This window comes from Cicer arietinum, chromosome 7 (assembly GCF_000331145.2).
Source record: "Cicer arietinum cultivar CDC Frontier isolate Library 1 chromosome 7, Cicar.CDCFrontier_v2.0, whole genome shotgun sequence".
In the NCBI taxonomy this organism is placed as follows: domain Eukaryota; kingdom Viridiplantae; phylum Streptophyta; class Magnoliopsida; order Fabales; family Fabaceae; genus Cicer; species Cicer arietinum.
The window spans coordinates 50532370-50558029 of record NC_021166.2 but is presented as its reverse complement, the minus strand read 5'-3'; the positions used below and the strand labels follow the sequence as shown (position 1 = coordinate 50558029).

Below are 25660 nucleotides of genomic sequence, written 5' to 3'. Positions count from 1 at the left end.
TGAAAAGGCAAGGATAATTTAGGAAATAAAAATAATTTTTTGATTACACTTCAAGAAAAGAAAATAAGGGTACCTATTATTCTTTATCTGTGTGTAAGTTTGAGTACAGGGGGAGTATAAGAATAAATACATACGCCAAATATTATAAGGATTACGCCATTTTTCAACAGTATGTACAAGAATAAATACATACGAAATTATTTATATTTCTCGATGTTTGTTGTAAAGAATGTCATTAATGTCTACATTCATCTTTTTCCTTACTACAGACACAAAATATTGCTGTGGCAGCTGCTGGGGTTGCAGCTGAGGGTTTGTCTCCAAACGACTCTAAGGCAGAGGCAGAGAATGCTACTCACCTGTCTGTGGCTTTAGTAGAAAATGCTATTGTGATACTTATGCTTGTTGAGGATCATTTACGGTTACAGAGCAAACAATCCTCCTCTTTGCGTGTTGCAGATGGCTCTCCATCTCCTCTTTCTCTCTTTTATCCAATCAATAAGAACTCAACATCAATGTCAATAGTCGGTGAATCAACAGAAGTTTCGGGTGATCGTACATCATCATCTAGTAATTCTGGGGGAATCTCTCTCGATGTGAGAATACAGTAATTTAAGAGTATCATGCATAAATGCTTATGTCATAAACAGAAAAATTTGGTCTTTATTGCTGTTCCCACATTCCTGCAAACTCTGAAATTGCATATCATCCTATTTTTTATAAGCGTTTTCTGGAAAATTACTAATATGTTGCTTATATGCCTTTAAAATTCTTTTTTACAATGCCTTATCTCCAACTCTTAGGCATACCCTTTGGATTTAACAGGTAGCTTTTTGCCATTTTTTGCATTCTTTTAGTTTAATTGCAGTCTTGTTAGTATAACTTTATTAGCCCCCGTCACTTTTTCTCTCCATAGTCTTTTCTATGTTTAGTGTTACACTGGTCAGACTTATGCTGTAAAATATTGTAGGTCCTTTCTTCAATGGCTGATGCAAATGGTGAGATCTCTACTTCAATTATTGAACGGCTTGCAGCAGCAGCTGCAGCTGAGCCATATGAGGCTGTTTCTTGTGCTTTTGTATCATATGGGTCCTGTGCTAAGGATTTAGCAATTGGGTGGAAATATAGGAGCCGTTTGTGGTATGGTGTTGGCCTTCCTTCAAATACAGCTTCATTTGGTGGTGGTGGGAGTGGATGGGATGTTTGGAAATCTTCTTTGGAGAAAGATGCCAGTGGCAACTGGATTGAGCTTCCTTTGGTTAAGAAGTCTGTGGCAATGCTCCAAACATTGTTACTAGATGATTCTGGGCTTGGTGGTGGTCTTGGTATAGGGAGAGGGTCAGGTACCGGAATGGGTGCAATGACTGCATTATACCAGTTATTAGACAGTGACCAACCATTCTTGTGCATGCTTAGGATGGTTCTTCTATATATGAGGGAAGAGGATGGCGCGGAAGAAAAGAGGCTGGTCAGAACTGTAAGTATTGAGAATGCGATATCTGAAGGAAGGAAATCATGCTCAGCACTTTTGTGGAGGTAAAGCAACCTCTGTGATCTAACTTACATCCAGCACATTTTTTTATCCCTTGATTGATAAATTACCCTTGGAATAAATTTGATCATTATATGGAAAATTCCATACAAGAACAGCTATATTGACATTTGCTCATTTTTCTGTAGGTCAGCAAGTACTTAGATGTTAAATGTACCTTTTTACTTCCTACTGTAACTAAAGCAAAAATAGTTTGAAACAATTAGTTCAAACAGAAAAATATTTCACTGCTTAATCTGTAATGTTGGAGATAGATTCAGAATTAATGTTCATAATTTTATTGCTCCACTTGCTTACATTCATTGTATATAAGTAGAGTAGATTCAAATAGACCTTAGGAAATAGCATAAGCGATAATCATTTAGTATATTGTACGTAGAATTTATTAGCCTTCTAATCTTTATGAGCATAGATACAGACCTTATGCTGAGTTATCAAATCACTCATAATTAGACTAGTACCATTTCTCTTAGAATGGACTTAGGCCAAATTAAATCTCAAAAAACTCACTCGAGATGAGGATTAGTCGGCATGGGATCTCAACCCACCCCCTCATGCTCAAGCCCAAATATCTGAAGCATGGACAAATGGATTCGACCCAATAATAGAGATATAAATTTTTGAACACCTTCTTCACACTCATGACTCGACATCTGGAGCATGAAAAAACACTAGTAGCCTTATAATAGTGTGAATCAGGAAATAATATATCTCATTAATTGTATTTATCTGCTTTTCTTAGAATACGTTAAACAAATCAAGAATTGATTTATTTCCCTTATATTGTAATTATTAGAGGTAATTACTGTGCATTAGTTACTCTCATAAGGGTTTTGTGTGCTATGATGTTTCTAACCATCGCTTTCGCATTTCTAGGAATGTGACATTTTTTGATAATCAATGTATGTTTCCTTGTCTTACTCATGCCATGAATGATATTGCTATTCTTCCCAACTTTACTATTATGCCCCAATCTATAGAGCGTTTTAAACCAGACAATGTATATGTCAGACAACGCAGACTGTAGGTTCCCAACCCTGTTCCTGACACTAATCCCCCACCTGGTCTTGTACCAGTTGCACCACAAAGATTTGGTAGAATGTCTCATCCACCTGATAGAAATTCACCAGACAGGTATGATTTCTCATATACTTCTCTGACTGCTTCTCTTTTTCGCACATCCGTTCTTACTTGTTACTCACAAGCTCTTAAAATTGTGTGTTGGATAAAAGCAATGAATATGGAACTTCAAGTCCTTCAAAAGAATTTTACATGGGATATTGTTTCGTATCCTCTGCTATCAAACCCAAATGCTGCAAATGAGTGTATTATGTGAAACTGGATTTTGATGAGTCCCTCGATTGTTATAAGGCTCGATTGGTTGCCTTAGGCAACAAGCAAGAATATGACATTGATTATGGTGAGACATTCGTACCTCTGGCCGAAATGACAACTGTTCGAGCTGCGGCCTCTATAGTGGCTTCTAATGGTTGGTCTCTCTCATCAAATGGATGTCAAGAATGCATTTCTGCTTGGTGATCTGACTGAAGATATCTCTATGACTCCTCCTAAGGTCTATTTTCATCTTCTAAGGGTGCGTGCAAGCTCACAAGCTCATTATATGATTTGAAACAGTCTTTTAGAGCATGATATGAGAAATTCCGTTCTAATTTACTTGGATTTTCCTTTACACAAAGTCAATATGACTCTTCGTTGTTCATCCATCGCACATCTGCGGGTATTGTTCTCTCCTTCTTTTGTATGTTGATGAAATGGTCATTACTGGTTCTGATCATGCTTCCATTCGACAACTTAAGCACCAACTACAAACCTTATTTCATATGAAAGATCTTGGTAATTTGCATTATTTTCTTGGTCTTGAGGTTCATTTTTCATCCAAGGGCATTTTCCTCCATCAACACAAGTATGCCACATATTTGATTTCTATGGCTGGTCTCCAATCGGCTAATTCGGTGGACATTCCTCTTGAGGTTAATGTTAAATACCATCGTGATGAGGGTGATCTTTTACCTGATCTGTTATTGTATCAACAACTCGTGGGTAGCCTTAATTACTTGATTATTACACACCCTGACATATATTTTGTTGTTCAACAAGTCAATCAATTTATGCATTCTCCTCACCATCTTCACTTGGCAGGGGTTCGTCGTATAATTCGTTACTTGAAAGGAACCTTTCATCATGGACTATTCTTTCCCACAAGAACAACTAGTCAATTGATTGCTTATAGTGATGCTGATTGGGCTGGGTGTCCTGACACTCAGAGATCTGTCACTTGTTGGTTCATGTTTCTTGGCTATCGTTGATCTCATGGAAAAATTAGATGTAGGCGAGAGTCTCTAAATCTGATATTGAATCTGAATACCGTACCACGTTTGCTGCTTGTTTTGAAATTATTTGGCTTCGTGTTCTTTTGGATGAACTTGGATTTCCTCAAACAAAGCCAACATCTCTTTATGCCGACAATACAAGTGCCATTCAAATTGTTGCAAATCCTGTTTTTGATGAGCACACCAAACATATTGAAGTAGATTGTCATTCTATTTGTGACGCCTATGATGACCGACTTATATCACTTCCCCACATTAGTACTAAGTTGTAGGTTGCAGACATTCTTACCAAAGAGGCTCCTCGCCCACATCATCAGTTTCTTGTTATCAAATTGATGCTCATTAACCAGCCGCATCAATTTGAGGGGGGATGTGAATCAAAAAATAATATCTCTCATTAATTGTATTTATCCGCTTTTTTAGAATATGTTAGACAAATCAGAAATTGATTTTTTCCCTTATATTGTAATTATTAGAGGTAATTACTTTTATAGGTTGTAACCATTATTTATAGCGGAATAACAAGTAGAAAGGTAAGAAGCCAAAATTCATGACAAATTGATGTAGAATAGGTTCTAATACCATCTTGAAATTTGGGTTTATGCATAACTCTACCCCAAAAGCTAGCTTCAGCATGAGGATTAGCTGAGCCTTGGACTAATTTGGTTATATCTCTTGTTGATGTGGGATCTCAATGTTTTCCATCTTATATTTTGCTCATGTATCTCAAGTTGGCATGAGAAGATGTAAAATTTAGCTTGTCTAGGAAAATAACTACATGCATGTTTTCCAAGCTAACACCCTCAAAGACAAATTAAACACTTTGGAAGGACTTGACCCCATTTGTTGTAGCTTGGTAAGACTAGGATGACACAATTGAGCATGGATGAGAATAGGAGAATCCACCACCATACCATGCGATGCAAATCACATGCGAAGCGATGCAACAATGACCAAATTTTATCCTAGGTGGAATCGAATTCATGGATCTTATCTTGTTTTGGACCTTTTTATTTTCAATGATTTTATGTTATCGTTAGTAAGTTGTTTGTTTGCTTGCTTCATTAGGGTTAGAAGTCTAGTATCAATCTTTAATCCTTTCATAATTAGGCATTAGTGTTTTGTGCATTGTATAATTACATCACAATACACCATATATTAATTTAATATTCTACTATTCTGAGTCTCCATTCTGGCTATTTATCTTTGCACCTAAACCTGATATGTTATTGATGCCTGATTTTGTTAATTTGTTTTGACAGTGTTCTCTCACCTGTTCTCAACATGCCAGTTTCTGATTCTAAGAAACAGAGAGTCTTGGCAGCATCATGCGTGCTGTATTCCGAGGTTAGTATTTTCATCTTCTAAATTTTCATTTTTGCTTGATGTGTTATCCATAGCATGTGCCATTTATCTTGCTTTTGTGCACAACCATTGTAATTACTAGTACAACATATATCCAGGTATACCATGCTGTTAGCATAGACCAAAAGCCTCTTCGTAAAATGTACCTTGAGGCTATTTTACCACCATTTGCTGCTGTCTTAAGAAAGTGGCGACCCCTTTTGGCTGGAATTCATGAACTTGCAACAGCTGATGGTTTCAATCCTCTTATTGTGGATGATAATGAACTCACAGTGGACACCCAGCCAGTTGAGGTATTTTAATGTGCATGTGCTTTTCAATGTTTACAAACTGAAATAGATATATGTGCATGCATTATACATCCTTAGTTGCCCGTGGTCTATATACGTATTTGCATGTATTGTTCTCATTCTTGCCATTTTTTAATGAGATGGGATTTGTCTATGTTAGTAACTGCCATTTTAATATTGTAATGTAATAACTGTTTTGTAACTTCCATTTAAGTACAAAATAAAAAGAGAATAGGGGGAAGGGATAGGCATTGGGAATTTTGTATGTTGGGTTGGTTTGGGAGAGACTAGGCTCGCTAATTCCTAGAGGACTATGTTGGTTATTAGCAGTTTATTATTCCTATTGCAGCAAATGTTATTTCCTTTTGTTCTGTAATTGCTACTGTTGATAGTTACTGCAGAATTCTTATATCAATAATATTCAGTTTATCATTCTATTCATTAGTTTCTTAAATACCAGTTTCTAAAAGTCTTCTACTTGTTTGGCTTTCTCTCTATATTGTTACTTTTATGTTTCATGAAACTTTCTACTACCAATTGTGACTACTGGGATTTTCACTGAGTGCTAACTATTGAAAGTGGAATACTTCTGGTTTTGTTTGCTAGTCACAGCAATAATACATGTTCAAGACAGTTCAAGTTGTCTGCTAAAAGTCAATTTCTTTATTAAGCTCATATTCTATTCATTCACATGATTTTGCTCTATTAACTTTATTGTGCATTCTGACATTTCTTTCAGGCTGCTCTTGCTATGATATCTCCTGCATGGGCTGCTGCTTTTGCATCTCCACCTGCTGCAATGGCATTGGCTATGATTGCAGCTGGTACTTCTGGTGGTGAAAGTCATGCACCTTCAACAAGTGCCCAGCTTAGGCGTGATACCTCATTAATGGAACGCAAACAGGCTAGGCTTTCTACATTTTCAAGCTTTCAAAAACCTTTAGAAGTCCCCAATAAAACACCACCTCTACCAAAGAACAAAGCTGCAACAAAAGCAGCTGCATTCGCAGCTGCTCGTGATCGACAGCGATTTTCAAGGATTGGTTCTGGAAGAGGCCTTAGTGCTGTTGCAATGGCTACATCTGCACAGAGAAGGAGTGATAGTGATATGGAGCGAGTTAAGAGGTGGAATATTACTGAAGCAATGGAAGTTGCTTGGACAGAATGTTTGCAGCCAGTTGATACAAAGTCTGTATATGAGAAAGATTTTAATGCATCGTCTTTTAAATTTATTGCTGTTATGGTTGCCAGTTTTGCCTCGGCAAGGAATATACAACGGTCTGAGGTTTGTTATCTAATTGATACTATGGTTTTTGGAATATATTGAGATATTGTTTGTTAAGTATTTCTTTGTTGCCAGGTTGACAGGCGTGCTCGTGTAGATTTAATAACTCGGCGTCGAACCAGTACTGGCTTTCGCGCATGGTGCAAACTTATTCACCAGTTGATTGAGATGAGAAGTATTTTTGGGCCTTTTTCAGATCATTTATACAGCCCGCTACGTGTATGCTCTGATATATTTGTCTAAGTTGTTACCGAACTTGCATTCTTTGTAGCTTCTCATCTCTTTCTGTCCATAAGTTTTCTTTTAATAAAGTATAAATAAACTCTAGGAAGGCGTGTATAGCTTGCTGTTATTTGTTGTATACAAAATCCTATTACTCAGAAGCAGAATGAGTTTTTAATTTGGCATTTATGGATAGGGTTTTAGGTTTTGCATAAAAAATTTACTTGTCTTTTGAGCCAATGCTCTGATTTTGATGTTTATGTTTTCTTTTTGCTTCATGGGCTATTCTTAGAGGGTATTCTATCTGCCCAACTGACGCTCAAAATCTTATCTGGGTAAAATTTTTTAGTGATTGATGTCACCATGATGATTACTTTATAACATTCAGGTTTTCTGGAAGCTAGACTTTATGGAAAGTTCTTCTCGGATGAGAAGATGTATGAAGCGGAATTACCGAGGATCTGACCATTTAGGTTCTGCAGCCAACTATGAGGATTATTCAGGGGATAAGAATTATCAGAGAACCCCAGTTTTGTCGACAGAAGCAATCTCAATAGAGGCTATAAATAAAGACGAAGAACAAGTGGAAACTGAGAATTTGGATGCTAAGGTCAATAGTATTGCAGAAAGTCAGCCTAGATTTTCAGAAGCTGCCGAAGAAATTGTACAAATGCCTTTAGAATCCAACGCTATTCAACTTCAAAGTCATAAAGGAGTTGTTCAGAGTTCTTCAGCCTTTGCACCTGGGTGTATTCCAAGTGAGCGTGATGAAAGAATTGTTCTCGAGCTACCATCATCAATGGTCCAGCCACTTCGGGTGTTACAGGGAACCTTCCAAGTAAGTTAATGATCTAATTTATAAGTAACTTTGAAACAGTCTTGATTATATTTGCTTATACATAATAAGAATAGATTTTCGTAGAACTGTGTGCTCCCTTCGCCATGCATAAACTGAACCAGCAATTAGGATAAGCATTTTCAGAAGGTTTCTACCTTTCTGATAGACAAGAACAAAAGAAAACTTCAAAAATAAAAGTGGAAAGAAAAATAATAGTTTCATGATCACCCGTTATGTAAATTCGATAAATTTCATGAAAATTGATAATCATATTGATCTACACCTATAATTAGAGTTTGTTATAGAATTTTTATAGTTATGAGTTTTAATTATAGGAATTATGGGAGGTAATGGATTATTACAAATTAGTAATGGGCTGTTACCAATTTATGGGTAGTTTTATTTTTATTAATTTCTGATTATCAATTTCTTGTATTTAAAGGATGTTAGAAGCAATGAAAGTATGTGTTTCAGTTTTCATTTTCATAAGTCTTGTGGGAATATCTTTCGTCTTTTCTACAAGTGGTAATCAAAACATTCTTGTTCTTGAGGGACCTGGTGAGTTTAAGAGTTCCACCAAACAACCAAACACCTACTCGAGAGTTGAAAATACAATCTGAAGGTGATAATTATCACGTATGGGCAACCAAAATGGAGGCTTATCTTGATGCTAATGATCTTTCGGAGGCTGTTGAGAAGGATTATGTGATTGATCCATTAACGGGCAATCCAACACTTGCACAAATCAGAAATCATAAGGAGAGAAAACAGCAAAGATCAAAGGCAAAATCTTATCTATTTTCTGTTGTTTCTTACGCAATCTTTACAAGAATTATGACTCTGAAGTCAGTCAAAACAATTTGGGATTTTCTCAAGTAGGAGTATGAAGGAAATGAGAAAGTCAAAGGCATACAAGTGCTAAATTTAATTATAGAGTTTGAGATGTAGCGAATGAAGGAGTCAGAAACAATCAAAGAGTATTCTGACAGACTTCTAAGCATTGTCAACAATATGAGGTTGCGTGGAACTGAGTTTTCTGATATAAGGATAGTCCAAAAAATCCTTGTGATTGTTCCTAAGAGATTTGAATCCACCATTTCTTTGGAAAATTCCAAAGATATGTAAAAAATTATTGTGAATTGGTGTATGCTTTGCGAGCTGAAGAACAAAGAAGACTTACGAGGGAGGAAGACACGATTGAAGGTGCTTTACAAGCTAAACTGAAGTTCAATCAAGGTTACAAAGGAAAGAAGAAAAGGACTCAATGGAAAAATTTTGAGAAATGAGAGAGCTCTAATAAAGGCTGAGTGAAATTGAGAAGACATAATCCTCCATGTCAACATTGTGGAAAAAGGAACCATTCTCATTTTAGATGTTGGAAGAGGTTTGATATACGCTGCAAAAAATGCAATCAGCTTGGACATATGGTAAACATTTGCAAGAACAAAAGGTAACGTCATTTTGAAGCTCAAGTGGCAGATCAACAAGAGGAAAAGTTGGCTAATTGATAGTGGATGTACATATCACATGACCTATGATGAAGAGTTGTTCAAGGAGTTGGACAAAACAACTATTTCAGAAGTCAGAATTGGCAATGCTGAGTGCATTTCAGTTAAAGGAAAGCTGCTCAAGTACTAAAATCATTACTGATGTGCTTTATGTACCAGATATTAATCAAAATTTGATGAGTGTTGGCCAATTACTTGAAAACGGCTTCAAAGTATTTTTTGAAAACAAAATGTATTTATTAAAGATGCAAAAGGAAATGATTTGTTTAAGGTCAAAATGAAGGGAAAAAGCTTTTCTTTAGATCTTATGGAGGAGGTGTAGGGTGCTGTGTCAATCCCAATTAATGCTACTGAGTTTTGCCACAAAAGGTTGAGACATTTCAACTATGCTGCACCATTGTATGTGAAAAACATAACATTGTGGAAGGAAGGGAAGTCGGTATTACATTGCCTTTATTGATGATTTTACTAGAATGTGTTGTATTTATTTTTTGAGATTTAAATTTGAAGTTGCAGGAAATTTTTGGAGGTTTAAGGCTTGGATTAAAAATCAACGTGATTGTAAAATTCAAGTTATAAGATCCATCAATGGGAACAAGTATATCTCAGATCAATTTAGTTCTTTCTGTGAAGAGATTGAAATTGAACACCAACTTACTACTCCTTATGCTGCACTACAAAATGGAGTGGTTGAGGGGAAGAATAGAACAATAATGGAGACGGCTAGATGCATGTGGCAGGTCTTCCAAAGAAATTTTGGGCTGAAGCTGCTAATACTACTATTTTTCTACTAAATAGGCTTCCTACAAATGCTGTGCAAGGGAAAAATCCTTTTAAAGCATGGTATGCCCATAAACTTTATGTTCAAAATCTTAAAGTTTTTGGATGTATTTGTTATACCTATGTTCCAAAAGTGAAAAAAGATAAATTAGATAAAAAGGATGAGGCATGAATCTTTATTGGCTATAGCACAACTTCAAAGGCTTATAGAGTATTTGAACCACAAACTAGTAAGATTTTAATAAGCAGAGACTGTCATTTTGTTGAAGATAAACAATGGAGTTGGGAGAAAGATGAACAAAATCAATTTTCTGATTTATCTTTAATAAAAGGAGATGAAACTGTTGATGATCTACCTATTAGAGGAACTAGATTACTTTATGATACTTATGAAAAATGTAATGCTGCTGTTTTAGAGCCTGAAAATTTTACCAAAGCAGAAAAAGGTCCAAAGTGGATAGCTACAATGCAGGAGGAGCTTAACATGATCGAGAAGAACAAAACTTGAGAATTGGTTTCTAAACCCCAACACAAAAACGTTATTGATTTTAAATAGGTGTTTAGAACCAAACTCAATGCAGATGGCTCCATTAATAAGCACAAGGTAAGACTTGTAGTGAAGGACTATGCTCAAGTATTTGGAGTTGATTTTTCTGAAACATTTGCTCCAGTAGCTCGACTTGGTACAATCTAGTTGACCCTTGCTTTGGTACAAACTGAAGCTAGGCAAGAAAGATGGTGTAGAAAAGGTTAATGAGACTGATTTTAGAAGTTTTATTGGTTGCCTCATGTACCTTACAACAACAATGACTTGATATTTTGCATATTGTAAATGTTCTCTCAAGGTTCTTACATTGTGCAAAAGAAATGCATCTTCAAGCTGCTAAACGTGTGCTTAGACATATCAAAGAAACTATTAATTATGGAGTATGGTTGAAGTACAACCAAGAATTTAATTTTCATGGATTTTCTGCCGGTGATTGGGGAGGATTATTGGATGATATGAAAAGCACTTCGGACTTCTGTTTTACATTTGGTTATGAAGTGTTTTCTTGGTCTTCGGAGAAACAAGATATTGTGGCATAATCAACTGTTGAGGCATAATTCATAGCTGCGGCAGCCACTGTTAAGCTTTGTGGCTGGGAATTTTTTTTGTTGATCTACAGATGACTCAAGCAGAATCAACTAAAGTGTTTGTAGATAATCAAGTAGCAATTGCAATCTCTAATAATTCAATCTTTCATGAGAAGACTAAGTACTTCAATATTAAGCTCTATTTTCTTAGAGAAGTTCAAAAGGAAGAAGAAGTCTTATTACAATATTGCAAGACAGAAGACCAATTGACATACATCTTTACAAAGGCTCTTCCAAAAGGAAGGTTTGAGAACTTGAGAGAGAAACTTGGTGTTAATAGCTATTGATCCAAGGAGGAGTGTTAATTAATATTGATCAGCACCTATTGTTAGAGTTTATTGTAGAGTTTCTATGGTTATGAGTTTTAATTATAGGAATTATGGGAGGTAATGAATTATTACAAATTAATAATGGACTGTTATAAATTTATGGGTAGTTTTATTTTTATTAATATATGATTATCAATTTCTTGTATTTAAAGGATGTTACAATCAATGAAAGTGTGTTTCAATTTTCTACAAAAATAATAATTTATTAATGAAATGGTTGTTTACATTATTTACATTTTGGTTTGGTAGATACCTTTAGTTTGGATCAAGTGCCATTTAATTGATGTTAAAAATAGTGAAGAATTTACAATGGTTTTTTTTATTTTAAAGTAGTCCTGTTAGAGCTTCGTGGGTGCTAGGCATATTTTGCAATTGATGTTAGTAAATTAAAATTTTATATCTGATTATTATCTTATAGACCTCTTTTTTTTTTGTAAGGAGTGCTACATAACAAAGCATTGAAGTTAAGAGAACATTAATGAGGCAAGGCTTCCAAAACCCCCCAATAAATCCTTTAAGTAAACAGCATTAAAGAGTCTTTGTGCTTTACATCAAATGGAAGCCAAATGCCTAATCTTACCATTATCCCGAATCAAGTGATATGATATAGAAATAGAAATCTTTAAAATATGAGGGATACACTAAAACCAAATGTACCAAACTGTGGTGTAAGTTGCACACTGTCACATATTTTATTGTTTACTAGAATTATACTCAAACCAAATATTCACCATCACCAAAAAGGATCCAAAACAAAATAGCAGAATTGGCTTTCTTCAACCTACAAGCCTGCAAAATGTCATAAGTAAACTTTTCACGTACACGAATGAAGCGATATATTTAATTTTTGGTTTGGTTAATTCACTGGCCCATGATACATGGGATTTTGTTACTGTCTTCTTTTACCCATGGTTTTTGTAGTTTTTGGATGTTTCCTAGAACCAAAATACATTGAAATATATTGGAGGTCCTTAAAGCCTTGAGTTGTAGATTTGCATGGATTTTCATCGTGGAAAAGATGCATCAAGGATGTGAAATCGTTTCTTTTTTTAGATATTGCAATTGCATTACTGTGAATTGCTATTGTCTAATTGTAGGTAACCAGTAGGAGGATAAATTTTTTAGTTGATAACAATGAGACCGGCCCTACCATGGATGGTTTGAATTTCAATTCTGCAGTTGGGAAGGATCATAGCTGGTTGATGTCATCTCTTCATCAAGTTTATAGCCGGAGGTGAATTCATCTTGTTAACTGTTAATGATTCATTCATCTTCTATACTTCTAGTCATTTGGATTATGATTATTGTTTTTATGGTGCTCATTTTGATTTATATTTATATCTATATACATATAGATATAGGGGATATATCTAGTGAAAATGATATTTTTTTGAGCGAGAGGAGTCTTTAGAACCATTGGATTAAAATCAATGGAGGAGATTAGAACACTATTAAAATCTGTAACCATGTATGAAATCCAAAAGCCAAAAGAAAGATGACTACCAGTAAGCATAGTGTTCCACCAAATTTGAAAAGGAATGTTACAATGGAAGTAGAGTTGGCAGATTCCATTGTACCCTAGACTGTCTTGGCTAATAGGTAGATAATCAAGGGCGGATATTTAGAGGCCATAACATGAGGATGTTATAGCCAGGATACTACTTGTGAGGATGAATCTGTTCATCAAGGTCAATTTCCAAAACTCAGCCTTGGGGACAAGGCTATGCTTTCAAAGGAGGGCAATGCTAGAGGCTATGAGGATGGTTTACTGCAGAAACTATTAGTGCTGTTGTAACAGATGGGCCAATGTATGATATGTCAAACAAAATTTTGGTAGTGAGGGTAAGCTGGCATTAAGTTTGATAGAAGGAATGGAAGAATAAAAAAGAGGGGATGTGGAGAGAGAAACCTGGAGAGCTTGTTACATAGTTTTGGCCAGAGAAACATTTATGATGAGCCACAGGCCGTGGTTTATGGTGATTTTCTGTTTCACTGTTAAATACAATTGCACTTTTTCGATTTCAATTCTCTTGAACCTTTTTATGACCACTGTTATACCTGTTCTGGGAATCCAAACAATTTTCTTCTCTAGAGGTTGCTTCTACTCTTTTTGCTTAGCTTCTTTTGGTTCTGCTTGATAGTTTCCATTATTGTACTTATAAAGATTCTATTGTTACGAACCATTTATATCAAGAAATGCAAGAATTAACAGGTCTAAGGCTTTAAAGAGCTCATGCTCTAAATCCGATATTTGGCTGAAAACAAGGATGGTATTGATGGAATCAACTAATCACTTTTTTTTTCGTGGGTTTTCTTGTGGTTATCTTTTGTAAAAACAAGCATTTCCTTATGATTATTCAATTATTGTCCATTCAGACTGTATATTTGAAAGAAATTAAAATGTTTTCTGTTGTTTGTCAGTAATTGGTTCCTGTTACAGATATCTTCTTAGAAGAAGTGCACTGGAGCTATTTATGGTGGACCGTTCAAACTTCTTCTTTGACTTTGGGGTATCACTTTTTTAATTTTCTACTTATCTTTTTGGTTTTGAGGAATACCAATGATTGTTAAGTTTTGCAAACATAAAATTCTAATACTTATTTCCTTTACCAAATCGTCCTCTATAGAGTAGTGAGGGGCGGAGAAATGCATATAGAGCAATTGTTCATGCACGTCCTCCTCATTTAAACAATATACATTTAGCAACTCAGGTATTATCTTTTCAGCAAACTTTAAATTTATCTTCATTTGCACATAGGATAACAATAATTTATTTTTTTAGAGGCCAGAACAACTTTTAAAAAGAACTCAGCTTATGGAGCGGTGGGCTAGGTGGGAGGTAAGAAGTGTGCCTTAACTCTTCAAAAAATATTATTTTATGTTTGGATTGCTTAATTATATGTTTAGTTCAATCCGTAAGTTTTTAATAATTTTTTCATATTACAAAACAGCTTTTTCCTCATGAAAGCTACAATATAAGCATTAGAAATTATTGCTTTATATTACTTCAAAAAGCTTTTAGAGATAGTTTTACCTCAACCAAACAACATTCTCAATCATTTTCTATCTTGTTTGGTAACATGTGACTCTTAACACAATCCAAAACTATATCTTGAAAGTGATACTAAATTAACATTTCTAAACATAAACCATGTATCATGATTGGTCATCTTGAAAGTATTTTTAACTTAATATTTACCAACAACTACCCAATCACTCACTCAGTTTCGGAATAATTTAAGCACTTGTGGCTTATGTACATAGATTTTATGATGCCGTGTGCAGATCAGTAATTTTGAGTATTTAATGCAACTCAATACACTGGCTGGGCGTAGTTATAATGATATAACACAGGTAGTCTTTCTTCTTATTTTATTGCTTTCTATTATTAAAATTCAAACTCTTCAATCCTATGTAAATGTTATTTACCTCATCAGTATTATTTATTTTCTGCAGTATCCAGTTTTCCCCTGGATTCTTTCTGATTATAGTTCAGAGAGCTTGGATCTTTCTAATTCATCTTCTTACCGGGATCTTTCAAAGGTATTGGTGAATGTTGCTTCAATCAGTTCAAAGGAAAATAGTTATATGTTTTTTAAATTATTAATGCTTTTGACATTGTGCAGCCGGTCGGTGCACTTAACCCAGATCGTTTGAAAAAGTTTCAAGAGAGATACACTAGCTTTGACGATCCTATCATCCCCAAATTCCATTATGGGTCACACTACTCAAGTGCAGGAACAGTGGGTTTGCCCTATTTTTTCTTGTCTGTTTTTTTCCCAAAAACACTTGAGTTTTTCTTTATTATAGTAGTTGGTTTACATATTCTAGATAATGATGCATGATGCTACATGGAAGCAAATTACTTGCTATGACTAGTGATGATGGAGCAATGAGACTGATAAAAAATGTCTAAACATGATCTTTAATTGATTTGGACAAGTTGTATGATAGGGGGCCAAGAGAGGTTTTGTAGAAAGTCCTAGAAAACAAAGAGGTTCGGATTGCCTATTTTCGGGCAGCCAAAGATGTGTACAACGGGGTCACAACTAGTGTGAGAACGCAGGGTACAACGACAAAGACATTCCTAATAATTATAGGACTGCACCAAGAGTCAACTTTAAGCCCCTAAATTTTTGCCTTGGTCTTGGATGTACTTTACAACACATTTAAGAGCTAGCACCGTGATGTGTGCTTTTTGTAGATCATATAGTTTTACCTGAAGAGACGAGAAAGGTAATAATGGGAAGTTAGAGACTCGGAGGCAAGCTTTGGAAGTATATTGTTTTCGTTTGAGTAGAAGTAAGACAGAGTATATGAAATGTAAGTGTAGCAAAAGGCGAAACACATCTAGTTCCAGAGGTAAAAGTTAGAGACTATATCATACCACAAGTCACATGATTTAAATATCTGGGGTCAATTGTACAAAACGATGGAGAAATAGAGAGATGTAAACCTTCATGTTCAAGTTGGAACCGCCGAGCAGCGTTGTCTTGGTTGTATATTTTCTTCAAGTAGTTCCCACATCTTTGATGCCGTAGCGAAAGGTCAAAGATTGATAACGATATTAGGATCAACATAACCTATGATCCATGCCATGACTTGTGCATCTTTGACTTCCCATTTGGCATAGGCATCCTTCTGTGTCTTCTCAGGGGAATAATTGGTTCCATCAACATGACCCCAAAACTCTTTTCTTTTGACAAAAATCTAGAGTTGGAACGCCCTGTAGAGTAATTCTTTCCATTAAGACGGACAAAAAGGATATCATGCTTGTCGTTGAACATGATGCCGAGGGAAACAAATGCAAATAACTTAGGAAACGGCTACAGTAAAACATGGAATGCAAAAACAACAACAAAACAATGATCGACGTCCGCAAGGAACTATGATTTCAAGAAAAAAAAAGAGGAACTCAAGATTTGATCGCAGAAAATAGAGGAATCTGATTTGGATCACAGCCTAGTTTGATACTATGTTAAACTCATAATTTCTAATTGGTTAAAATATGTTATTTCCATTGGAGAATTCTCCTTTAAATAATGTTGATACAAAATGATATATAGCCTTCAGCCTTAAGTCTTACTACAGCTGGACTATTTAATTATGAGAATAATTATATAATTACAAATATTAATTAATGATTATGAAAACTGTGAATTCCATTTACAATTATCTTCTTTTACAGGTTTTGTATTATCTTGTTAGGGTTGAACCATTTACTACCCTAGCAATCAATCTACAAGGTGGCAAGTTTGATCATGCAGATCGGATGTTTTCTGATATTTCAGCTACTTGGAATGGAGTTCTTGAGGACATGAGTGACGTGAAGGAATTGGTATTTTTTAACTTCAACAAATGAAGGGTTATTTATCATAGTTTTATTGAAACGTCTTGAAAGGATTTATTTACTTTTTTTTTTTAATTCAATCTCAACTTATTAGGTTCCTGAGCTATTTTATCTTCCCGAGGTCCTCACAAATGAAAATTCAATTGATTTTGGGACAACACAGTTGGGAGAAAAGCTTGGTATGCTTATTAAGATTTTCCTAAAATAGATTTTTCGGAAGACATTGTTGTATATTCACATGCATATTGTAACTCGTGTTTGTGATTTACTCCTGCATTACCAGATACTGTAAGACTTCCTCCTTGGGCTGAGAATTCAGTCGATTTTGTGCATAAGCATAGGATGGCTCTAGAGAGCGAGTATGTGTCTGCTCATTTGCATGAGTGGATTGACCTCATATTTGGGTAGGTCTTTTTCCCATTTTTCAGTTTCTCCATCTGCCTTTTGCTGTTGTGCAACCTTGCATTTGCTTCAAGGCTTCCTCTTGTTCATTAATAATTTTATTTTGATTAAATATATGTTTAGTTTCTAGAAATATACGCTTTTTATTATGGTCGTTGTATATTTTTTGTTTATCATTATTTTTGGTGCCTGGCATAAACCGTCGTTACAAAAACAACTATGTGGGAACAGAAGCTGATGTGGTATTGCTGAGTCATATTAATTAGTCTATTAGCACTGCTGACTGATATCTTTAATCATTTAAAAATCCAATATCTTCAATTGGATTCTATTGAGACCAAAAACATAAATTGGAAGTGTAGAAAAAATAAAATGGATTCAACTCCATTTCTTTCTCCCTCACATGAGTCCCTCACACTCACCCCCACCCCATCGTCCCTCAATGTCAATCCCATCCAAACCCATCTCCTTCCTTGACTATATGTCCCCCACCCGTTCCCTCTCATACATCATCCCTCACCCCCACCCCATCATACACCCAACCCTAAAATAGTTCATCCTCTTTCTGCAAACTCATTAGCGTTTTTGTGCTCTTCTCATTTTTAAAGCTTTCTCTTCCTCATCTCTCTCTTAGCCATATAAATAAAATGGGTTGATCTCGTATCTACTATTATTTTTATTGTGTTATTATTCTTTATATCTTCGTTTCATTCTTCATTCTTCAAGAGCCTCGGTGTCTCGTCGCATCTGAAAAAAGATCGCGATTTACAACTGCAAGAGATCTAATCCGACACTGCTAAAACTTGGATTTCATTTTAACATTATCATATCGTCTTAAATCTCACAGGATGTCAAAATCTGTTTCTGTTTAATATCCCTCAAGTATAGGGATTCGGTTGAATAGGAGTACTAATAGGATTTGATTGTTTAGTAATCTAGTATATATATATATATATATATATATATATATATATATATATATATATATATATATATATATATATATATATATATATATATATATATATATATATATATATATATCTGATGTATTACCAATATTTTTCAATTCAATAAATATAATTACTCTAATTCTTGAGATGGTATCAGAGTTCTCAATCTTTGAGAGCCTTGCTTCAGCATAAACCCTAACCGCCTTTATGGCGGTAACTTAGCCACCTTCATTGTGGCCCTTGCTTCCGCATAAATTTGCCGAAATATATTTTACTCTAATTCTTGAGACAAGATTTAAGAGTATCGAAGTTGAGTCATAGAGTGAAGGGAATGATCCTCTCATGTAATTTACACATGAGAGAGTAATGTGTGATCTCTCACCATTCAAAAAAATTTGTCATGTGTTTTTCTGTCTCTTTGAATGGTGGGAGATCATACATTACTCTCTCAAATGTAAATTACACATGAGAGGATTTGGGTCATCTACTGCAAGTTTGTCTACATCATTTGCAGATTTGCACGTGAGAGGATCCATTCCCAAGAGAGAGAGTGACATGTTAAAAATTGCAACATCATAAGTGTCAAATAGAGTTATGTTAGCCACATCAGCAATTTTGCAACCCAAGTTGACGTTAGAGACAAAAAATGGTGGTATATCTAGCAATGCAGTGATGAAATCTAAAAAAAAAAAAAATCACGGGAATCAAAATAAAAAATAAAAACTATATTTCTAAGGACAAAATGAATATTTAAACCTTTTATTTTTTATTTTTTTTTCACTTTATTATAGATATGTATAACATTCATTTTCAAATTTCCACTTAATATTTTTCCTTAACAACTTACACCTGATTATATTAATGAGTTGGACCATACAGGTATAAGCAACAGGGTAAAGAGGCTATCGCAGCAAATAATGTTTTCTTTTATATTACTTATGAAGGGACAGTGGACATTGATAAAATTTCAGACCCGGTATGTATCATTTTCTTCTTCATTTTCAAGATAATTTCCTCTTTTGATCTCTTTCTAGACGTTAATTCAAAATTATTAAAATCTTCATGTTCATAATTTAACTCACGTCTTGTTATATTCTCATTGGTCATTTTCTCCTATGAAAAAGTATCTGAGCTAGACACAGCCACTGAAATCTCATGTTCTCCTACGAAAAGCATCTGAATAATTCTCATTAAAATTTATATTTTATTTCAATTGAGTAAAAATAAACTAACCAGCCCTTGCTAGACTTTGGTTGCTTTTCTCGGGTGTTTTGTGCTGTGTAATATTTCTCTGTATCTTCCATTTCTTGCAACTTCTTACTTTCTTCCGTGCATGACGACTAAAGGTGGAACAGCGGGCTACACAAGATCAGATTGCCTATTTTGGACAAACACCATCCCAACTTCTGACGGTTCCTCACTTGAAGAAGATGTCATTAACTGAAGTTCTGCACTTGCAGGTAACTATTGATTGCATTAGTTGGACACTAACATCTTATATATGTTTCCGTTTCTGCTTATCCTTGTGTTTTTAACATAAGCAAGCATCAGCCTTTTGAATGTGTTCGTGTGTATAAAATAATGTTGTTTCAAAATGAATGATGTGGAATGGGTATCTACCTGCCCTAAACCCCAACTCCCCATATTATTTGAAGCCATATTTTGTCAATAATATCTCAATATAGAGAAACCTTTATTTTTAATGTTTCTTATAATAAGAGATTCTTTCAAATACTAACTTAAGGGATAGATTATCAGTACTTGTTTGCATATTTGTATATATTCTTAATTGCTTGTAATTCTGATTACATATCCTTTTTTAGCTTGTCTGTTTTGGGTAGCTAAACTTTTTTTATTACTTACAATTTACCTATGTACACGTCTAAATTTGAAAGTTCCAATTTGTTTTAACAATTAGCTTTCTAATCAACATATTTTTTTTTTATGATTTTAATCAATATAAATGAAAACTGCATAACATAAATCAAATTAGTATGAGGAAAAACAAACTGAATTAGTTTTTTATTTCCTCTTTGCTTTATTTTTTTGTTTCCAATTTAATATTAAAGTTTGTATAATTATAAATTTTTCATGAATGATGATTGTCTAAATGGTTACAGGGGGATCATTTTAGTAAAATGGAAAATCATTATAATAAACTTTTTTTAGTAATATATGATCTCTAAATCACTTTGATAATTTGATATACCAAGTAATTAGTTTTTGGTTAAAAAATCTTTTAACACCTCTATGGTTAGTTACAAATGATAGGTGGTTGATTTTGGGTGCCAAATTTACCATATGATGCTTTTGCGCTCTTTCTTATTTTGGCTTAAAAAAAATGTTACAAAATAAAAAACAGAGGACCGTATCTAGTTCAGCTGATAAAGGGTTCCTCTCTTTGTTTTATGATTTGTCCAAAACCTTTGTGCTGCTGAAATGTTTTTGAAATGCCCTTGTATGTTTCCTAAACTTTTGATGATGAGTGCATGTGATTATAATGATAATACATTTATTTATTTTCATGTCAAGACAATATTCCGCAACCCAAAAGTAGTCAATCAATATGTTGTTCCATCTCCTGAATACTGCAATCTACCTGCGGCTGCCATTCAAGCATCATCAGATATGATTGTGGTTGTTGATTCGAATGCACCAGCAGCTCATGTTGCACGACACAAGTGGCAACCCAATACACCAGATGGCCATGGTACTCCATTCCTCTTTCAACATGGAAAAGCTACAGCAGGCTCTGGTGGTGGAACACTTATGCGCATGTTCAAAGGGCCTACAGGGACTGGTGAAGAGTGGAAATTTCCTCAAGCATTGGCATTCGGTGTGTCTGGAATTCGAAGCCAAGCTATCATCTCAATAACTTGTGACCAAGAAATTATTACTGGTAAATATAGACAAGCTAGGATTATTCGGATATGCTTCCTTTAGTATTCTTTTGTGAAAGATCTCTTATCAGATTTGTTAATATAAAATTAATAACCATTAGAGTGTCTCATGCCTGGCAACAAGGGATAATTAGATCATACCTGTTAAAATATTAGAAAATATCTTATAAGATCTTTTATATTATATTAGAGTATTTTGAGTTATTTCTTAGGATCAATTTATAATCATAGAGATATCTTAGAATATCTCTCATTTTATTGTGATCTATTTCTAATTTAGGATTGAGTCTATGTTTCTCTATAAATAGAGATTAGTATTGAGTCTTTTGTAATAAAATCAGCATTAAGCTATTATCAATAATATTTAAACCCTTATTATTTTCTCTCCTCTTTTTTTCTAAAATCTCACAACTTCAACATGGTATCAGAGCCTATTTCGATCCTCCTTGAACAATACCTCCTCTATTCCGCTACCGAGTTCCCAATAGTTAGGAAATATAATCATAGTTTCTCTTTTCCAACATTCCGACACGTTTCACTCGTTTTCCGTTCAATTCGCTATTGTCGCCGTTGCCACTATTATCGGAAAATTTTCCTGCTACCAGTGTCGTCATCTCCAGATCAGGTCATGCACAAAAGCGTGTCGCTAAAAGCCGCCTCACGTTGCTAATCTCTCATGCGAGTAGATCTGCTGCTGCTGCCTGCCGTCACTGCTGGAAAAGTTTTCCGACACAACCACTTTCATTGTGTGCGGAATCTATCAATCTACACAACCTATAAATTTTTTAGGTCAAAAGTTGCTCCACGCACGCTCATGTGCCTCCAAGATCCGTTGTGTTCATTTCACGCGCCACCAATAGCCTCGAGTTCAGGCGCATCTGTCCGCCTTCCGGCATAATGTTTCAGTCGTCTAGATTGAGTTTTCCTTTCTGATTTCAGATCTGTTTTAAGTTTTTTCTTTCGAGTCACATGCATACAGTTTGACAATTTATCCCAGATACACTGGCTCCATCTATGTCCCAGATGTACTGGCCTTGCCTTTCTCTCCCTGAAGCATGCCTTTCTCTTCTTGAAGCAAATTCAAGTTTAAATATTTTGAGTCTCTGATATTATTGGTTTGAAGCTTCCAAATGCAATTTTTTAGAAGGACGGACCTTGCTTTGTTCAACTACTTGCCATGAATTTCTCTCATGCTGATGATCATTCCGACTATCTGGCTAGGCTGTATTTATAGCAATTCTCTCCGACTTCACCTGCATCCCTGAGTTACTTTTCCATCTTTTTTTATTATTTTGCGGAGCAAAACATTGTTTCCTTGTAACAAGCTAAGCTTAGTAAGCTTTAGATTGAGGGGGAGTGTCAGAATATTAGAAAATATCTTATAAGATCTTTTATATTATATTAGAGTATCTTGAGTTATTTCTTAAGATCAATTTATAATCATAGAGATATCTTAGAATATCTCTCATTATTATTATGATTTATTTTTGATTTAGGATTGAGTCTATGTTTCTCTATAAATAGAGATTAGTATTGAGTCTTTTGTAATAAAAGGAATTCGAAGCCAAGCTATCATCTCAATAACTTGTGACCAAGAAATTATTACTGGTAAATATAGACAAGCTAGGATTATTCGGATATGCTTCCTTTAGTAGTCTTTTGTGAAAGATCTCTTATCAGATTTGTTAATATAAAATTAATAACCATTAGAGTGTCTCATGCCTGGCAACAAGGGATAATTAGATCATACCTGTTAAAATATTAGAAAATATCTTATAAGATCTTTTATATTATATTAGAGTATTTTGAGTTATTTCTTAGGATCAATTTATAATCATAGAGATATCTTAGAATATCTCTCATTTTATTGTGATCTATTTCTAATTTAGGATTGAGTCTATGTTTCTCTATAAATAGAGATTAGTATTGAGTCTTTTGTAATAAAATCAGCATTAAGCTATTATCAATAATATTTAAACCCTTATTATTTTCTCTCCTCTTTTTTTCTAAAATCTCACAACTTCAACATGGTATCAGAGCCTATTTCGATCCTCCTTGAACAATACCTCCTCTATTCCGCTACCGAGTTCCCAATAGTTAGGAAATATAATCATAGTTTCTCTTTTCCAACATTCCGACACGTTTCACTCGTTTTCCGTTCAATTCGCTATTGTCGCCGTTGCCACTATTATCGGAAAATTTTCCTGCTACCAGTGTCGTCATCTCCAGATCAGGTCATGCACAAAAGCGTGTCGCTAAAAGCCGCCTCACGTTGCTAATCTCTCATGCGAGTAGATCTGCTGCTGCTGCCTGCCGTCACTGCTGGAAAAGTTTTCCGACACAACCACTTTCATTGTGTGCGGAATCTATCAATCTACACAACCTATAAATTTTTTAGGTCAAAAGTTGCTCCACGCACGCTCATGTGCCTCCAAGATCCGTTGTGTTCATTTCACGCGCCACCAATAGCCTCGAGTTCAGGCGCATCTGTCCGCCTTCCGGCATAATGTTTCAGTCGTCTAGATTGAGTTTTCCTTTCTGATTTCAGATCTGTTTTAAGTTTTTTCTTTCGAGTCACATGCATACAGTTTGACAATTTATCCCAGATACACTGGCTCCATCTATGTCCCAGATGTACTGGCCTTGCCTTTCTCTCCCTGAAGCATGCCTTTCTCTTCTTGAAGCAAATTCAAGTTTAAATATTTTGAGTCTCTGATATTATTGGTTTGAAGCTTCCAAATGCAATTTTTTAGAAGGACGGACCTTGCTTTGTTCAACTACTTGCCATGAATTTCTCTCATGCTGATGATCATTCCGACTATCTGGCTAGGCTGTATTTATAGCAATTCTCTCCGACTTCACCTGCATCCCTGAGTTACTTTTCCATCTTTTTTTATTATTTTGCGGAGCAAAACATTGTTTCCTTGTAACAAGCTAAGCTTAGTAAGCTTTAGATTGAGGGGGAGTGTCAGAATATTAGAAAATATCTTATAAGATCTTTTATATTATATTAGAGTATCTTGAGTTATTTCTTAAGATCAATTTATAATCATAGAGATATCTTAGAATATCTCTCATTATTATTATGATTTATTTTTGATTTAGGATTGAGTCTATGTTTCTCTATAAATAGAGATTAGTATTGAGTCTTTTGTAATAAAATCAGCATTAAGCTATTATCAATAATATTTAATATTTTCTCTCCTCTTTTTCTCTAAAATCCCACAACTTCAACAATACCATTAATCAGTTTTAAGGATTTTTCCCAAAGCGAGGAATGTATGGAATTTTCATGATGCTAACAATACCTTTGTGGCACTTTGTTTTGCCTTTGTTCTAGTATAATATTAGCAAAAGACAGAAAATTTTATGTGACATATACAGTTGCACCTTTTTAGATATGAAAATAAATTTAAACAGTTCTAACCTCTTTGAGAATTTGCAGGAGAAAAACCATTAATTGAAGCAGAAGCCAAACAAATTGAGCAATTATTGCAGTATCCTGTATATTTATTTTAGCTGGATCTTTAAATAGACACTGCAACTATGCAGCCATTTTCTGCAAAATTGGTTGTACTTTTGTGAATGAATCTTGCCTTCAACAATAAAATTATAGACATAATGGTTTTAAAAGCCAAAATCGTTATAAACTATTTAATGTAACCTGTATAACATGAATGTCAGGAAATGAGAAATCCTTCTTTCCAAGAAAAAGTTCTGTTTATTTGGATTATGTTTTCTTCTTCCTCTCAGCTCATATACAGCATCTAAGAAACTTACACTAAATTTGCAGTAGCTGCTAATTATACTGACTAGGTATTTTGGTTCTAACCTGAATATTTGACTTCTGGTTAGGTGGACACGCTGATAATAGTATTAGGGTGATATCCTCTGATGGAGCCAAAACCTTGGAAACAGCCCATGCCCACTGTGCTCCAGTAACTTGCCTTGGCCTTTCATCCGATAGTAACTACCTGGCGACAGGATCGCGAGATACAACAGTATTACTCTGGAGAATACATAAAGCACCTGCATCTCACTCAAGCGTCATATCAGAATCTTCCATTAGGACTGGCAGTAACTCTTCATCACATTTAATTGAAAAAAATCATAGACATCGGATTGAGGGTCCTATACAGGTACTTCAGGGGCACCAAAGTGAAATACTCAGTTGTTGTGTCAGCTCAGATCTTGGAATAGTAGTTTCCTGCTCCGCCATGTCAGATGTTCTCTTGCATTCTATACGAAGGGGACGTTTACTTCGAAGACTGGATGGTGTAGTGGCTGATACTGTTTGCCTTTCCTCTGAAGGGGTTGTCATGACTTGGAATGAATTGCAGCATACACTCAGTACTTTTACTCTTAACGGTGTTCTGATTGCTAAAACAGAATTATCTTTCC

General features: G+C 34.9%; 1 protein-coding gene across 1 annotated transcript in view; it reads left to right on the top strand.

Moving 5' to 3' along the window:
* Nucleotides 1–25660, top strand: part of LOC101504120 (BEACH domain-containing protein C2-like) — a 58297-nt gene that overhangs the window by 29860 nt on the left and 2777 nt on the right. The window contains exons 10-30 of the mRNA XM_073363837.1: nucleotides 270–596; nucleotides 971–1536; nucleotides 5166–5250; nucleotides 5367–5561; nucleotides 6298–6843; nucleotides 6919–7062; nucleotides 7454–7903; nucleotides 12752–12888; nucleotides 14095–14164; nucleotides 14282–14365; nucleotides 14437–14493; nucleotides 14940–15008; nucleotides 15111–15197; nucleotides 15281–15397; nucleotides 16843–16992; nucleotides 17099–17183; nucleotides 17288–17408; nucleotides 19239–19335; nucleotides 19706–19819; nucleotides 20892–21258; nucleotides 25115–25660. Of these exons, the coding sequence (XP_073219938.1) occupies nucleotides 270–596; nucleotides 971–1536; nucleotides 5166–5250; nucleotides 5367–5561; nucleotides 6298–6843; nucleotides 6919–7062; nucleotides 7454–7903; nucleotides 12752–12888; nucleotides 14095–14164; nucleotides 14282–14365; nucleotides 14437–14493; nucleotides 14940–15008; nucleotides 15111–15197; nucleotides 15281–15397; nucleotides 16843–16992; nucleotides 17099–17183; nucleotides 17288–17408; nucleotides 19239–19335; nucleotides 19706–19819; nucleotides 20892–21258; nucleotides 25115–25660 (4414 nt within the window). The remainder of the gene's footprint in view (nucleotides 1–269; nucleotides 597–970; nucleotides 1537–5165; nucleotides 5251–5366; nucleotides 5562–6297; nucleotides 6844–6918; nucleotides 7063–7453; nucleotides 7904–12751; nucleotides 12889–14094; nucleotides 14165–14281; nucleotides 14366–14436; nucleotides 14494–14939; nucleotides 15009–15110; nucleotides 15198–15280; nucleotides 15398–16842; nucleotides 16993–17098; nucleotides 17184–17287; nucleotides 17409–19238; nucleotides 19336–19705; nucleotides 19820–20891; nucleotides 21259–25114) is intronic.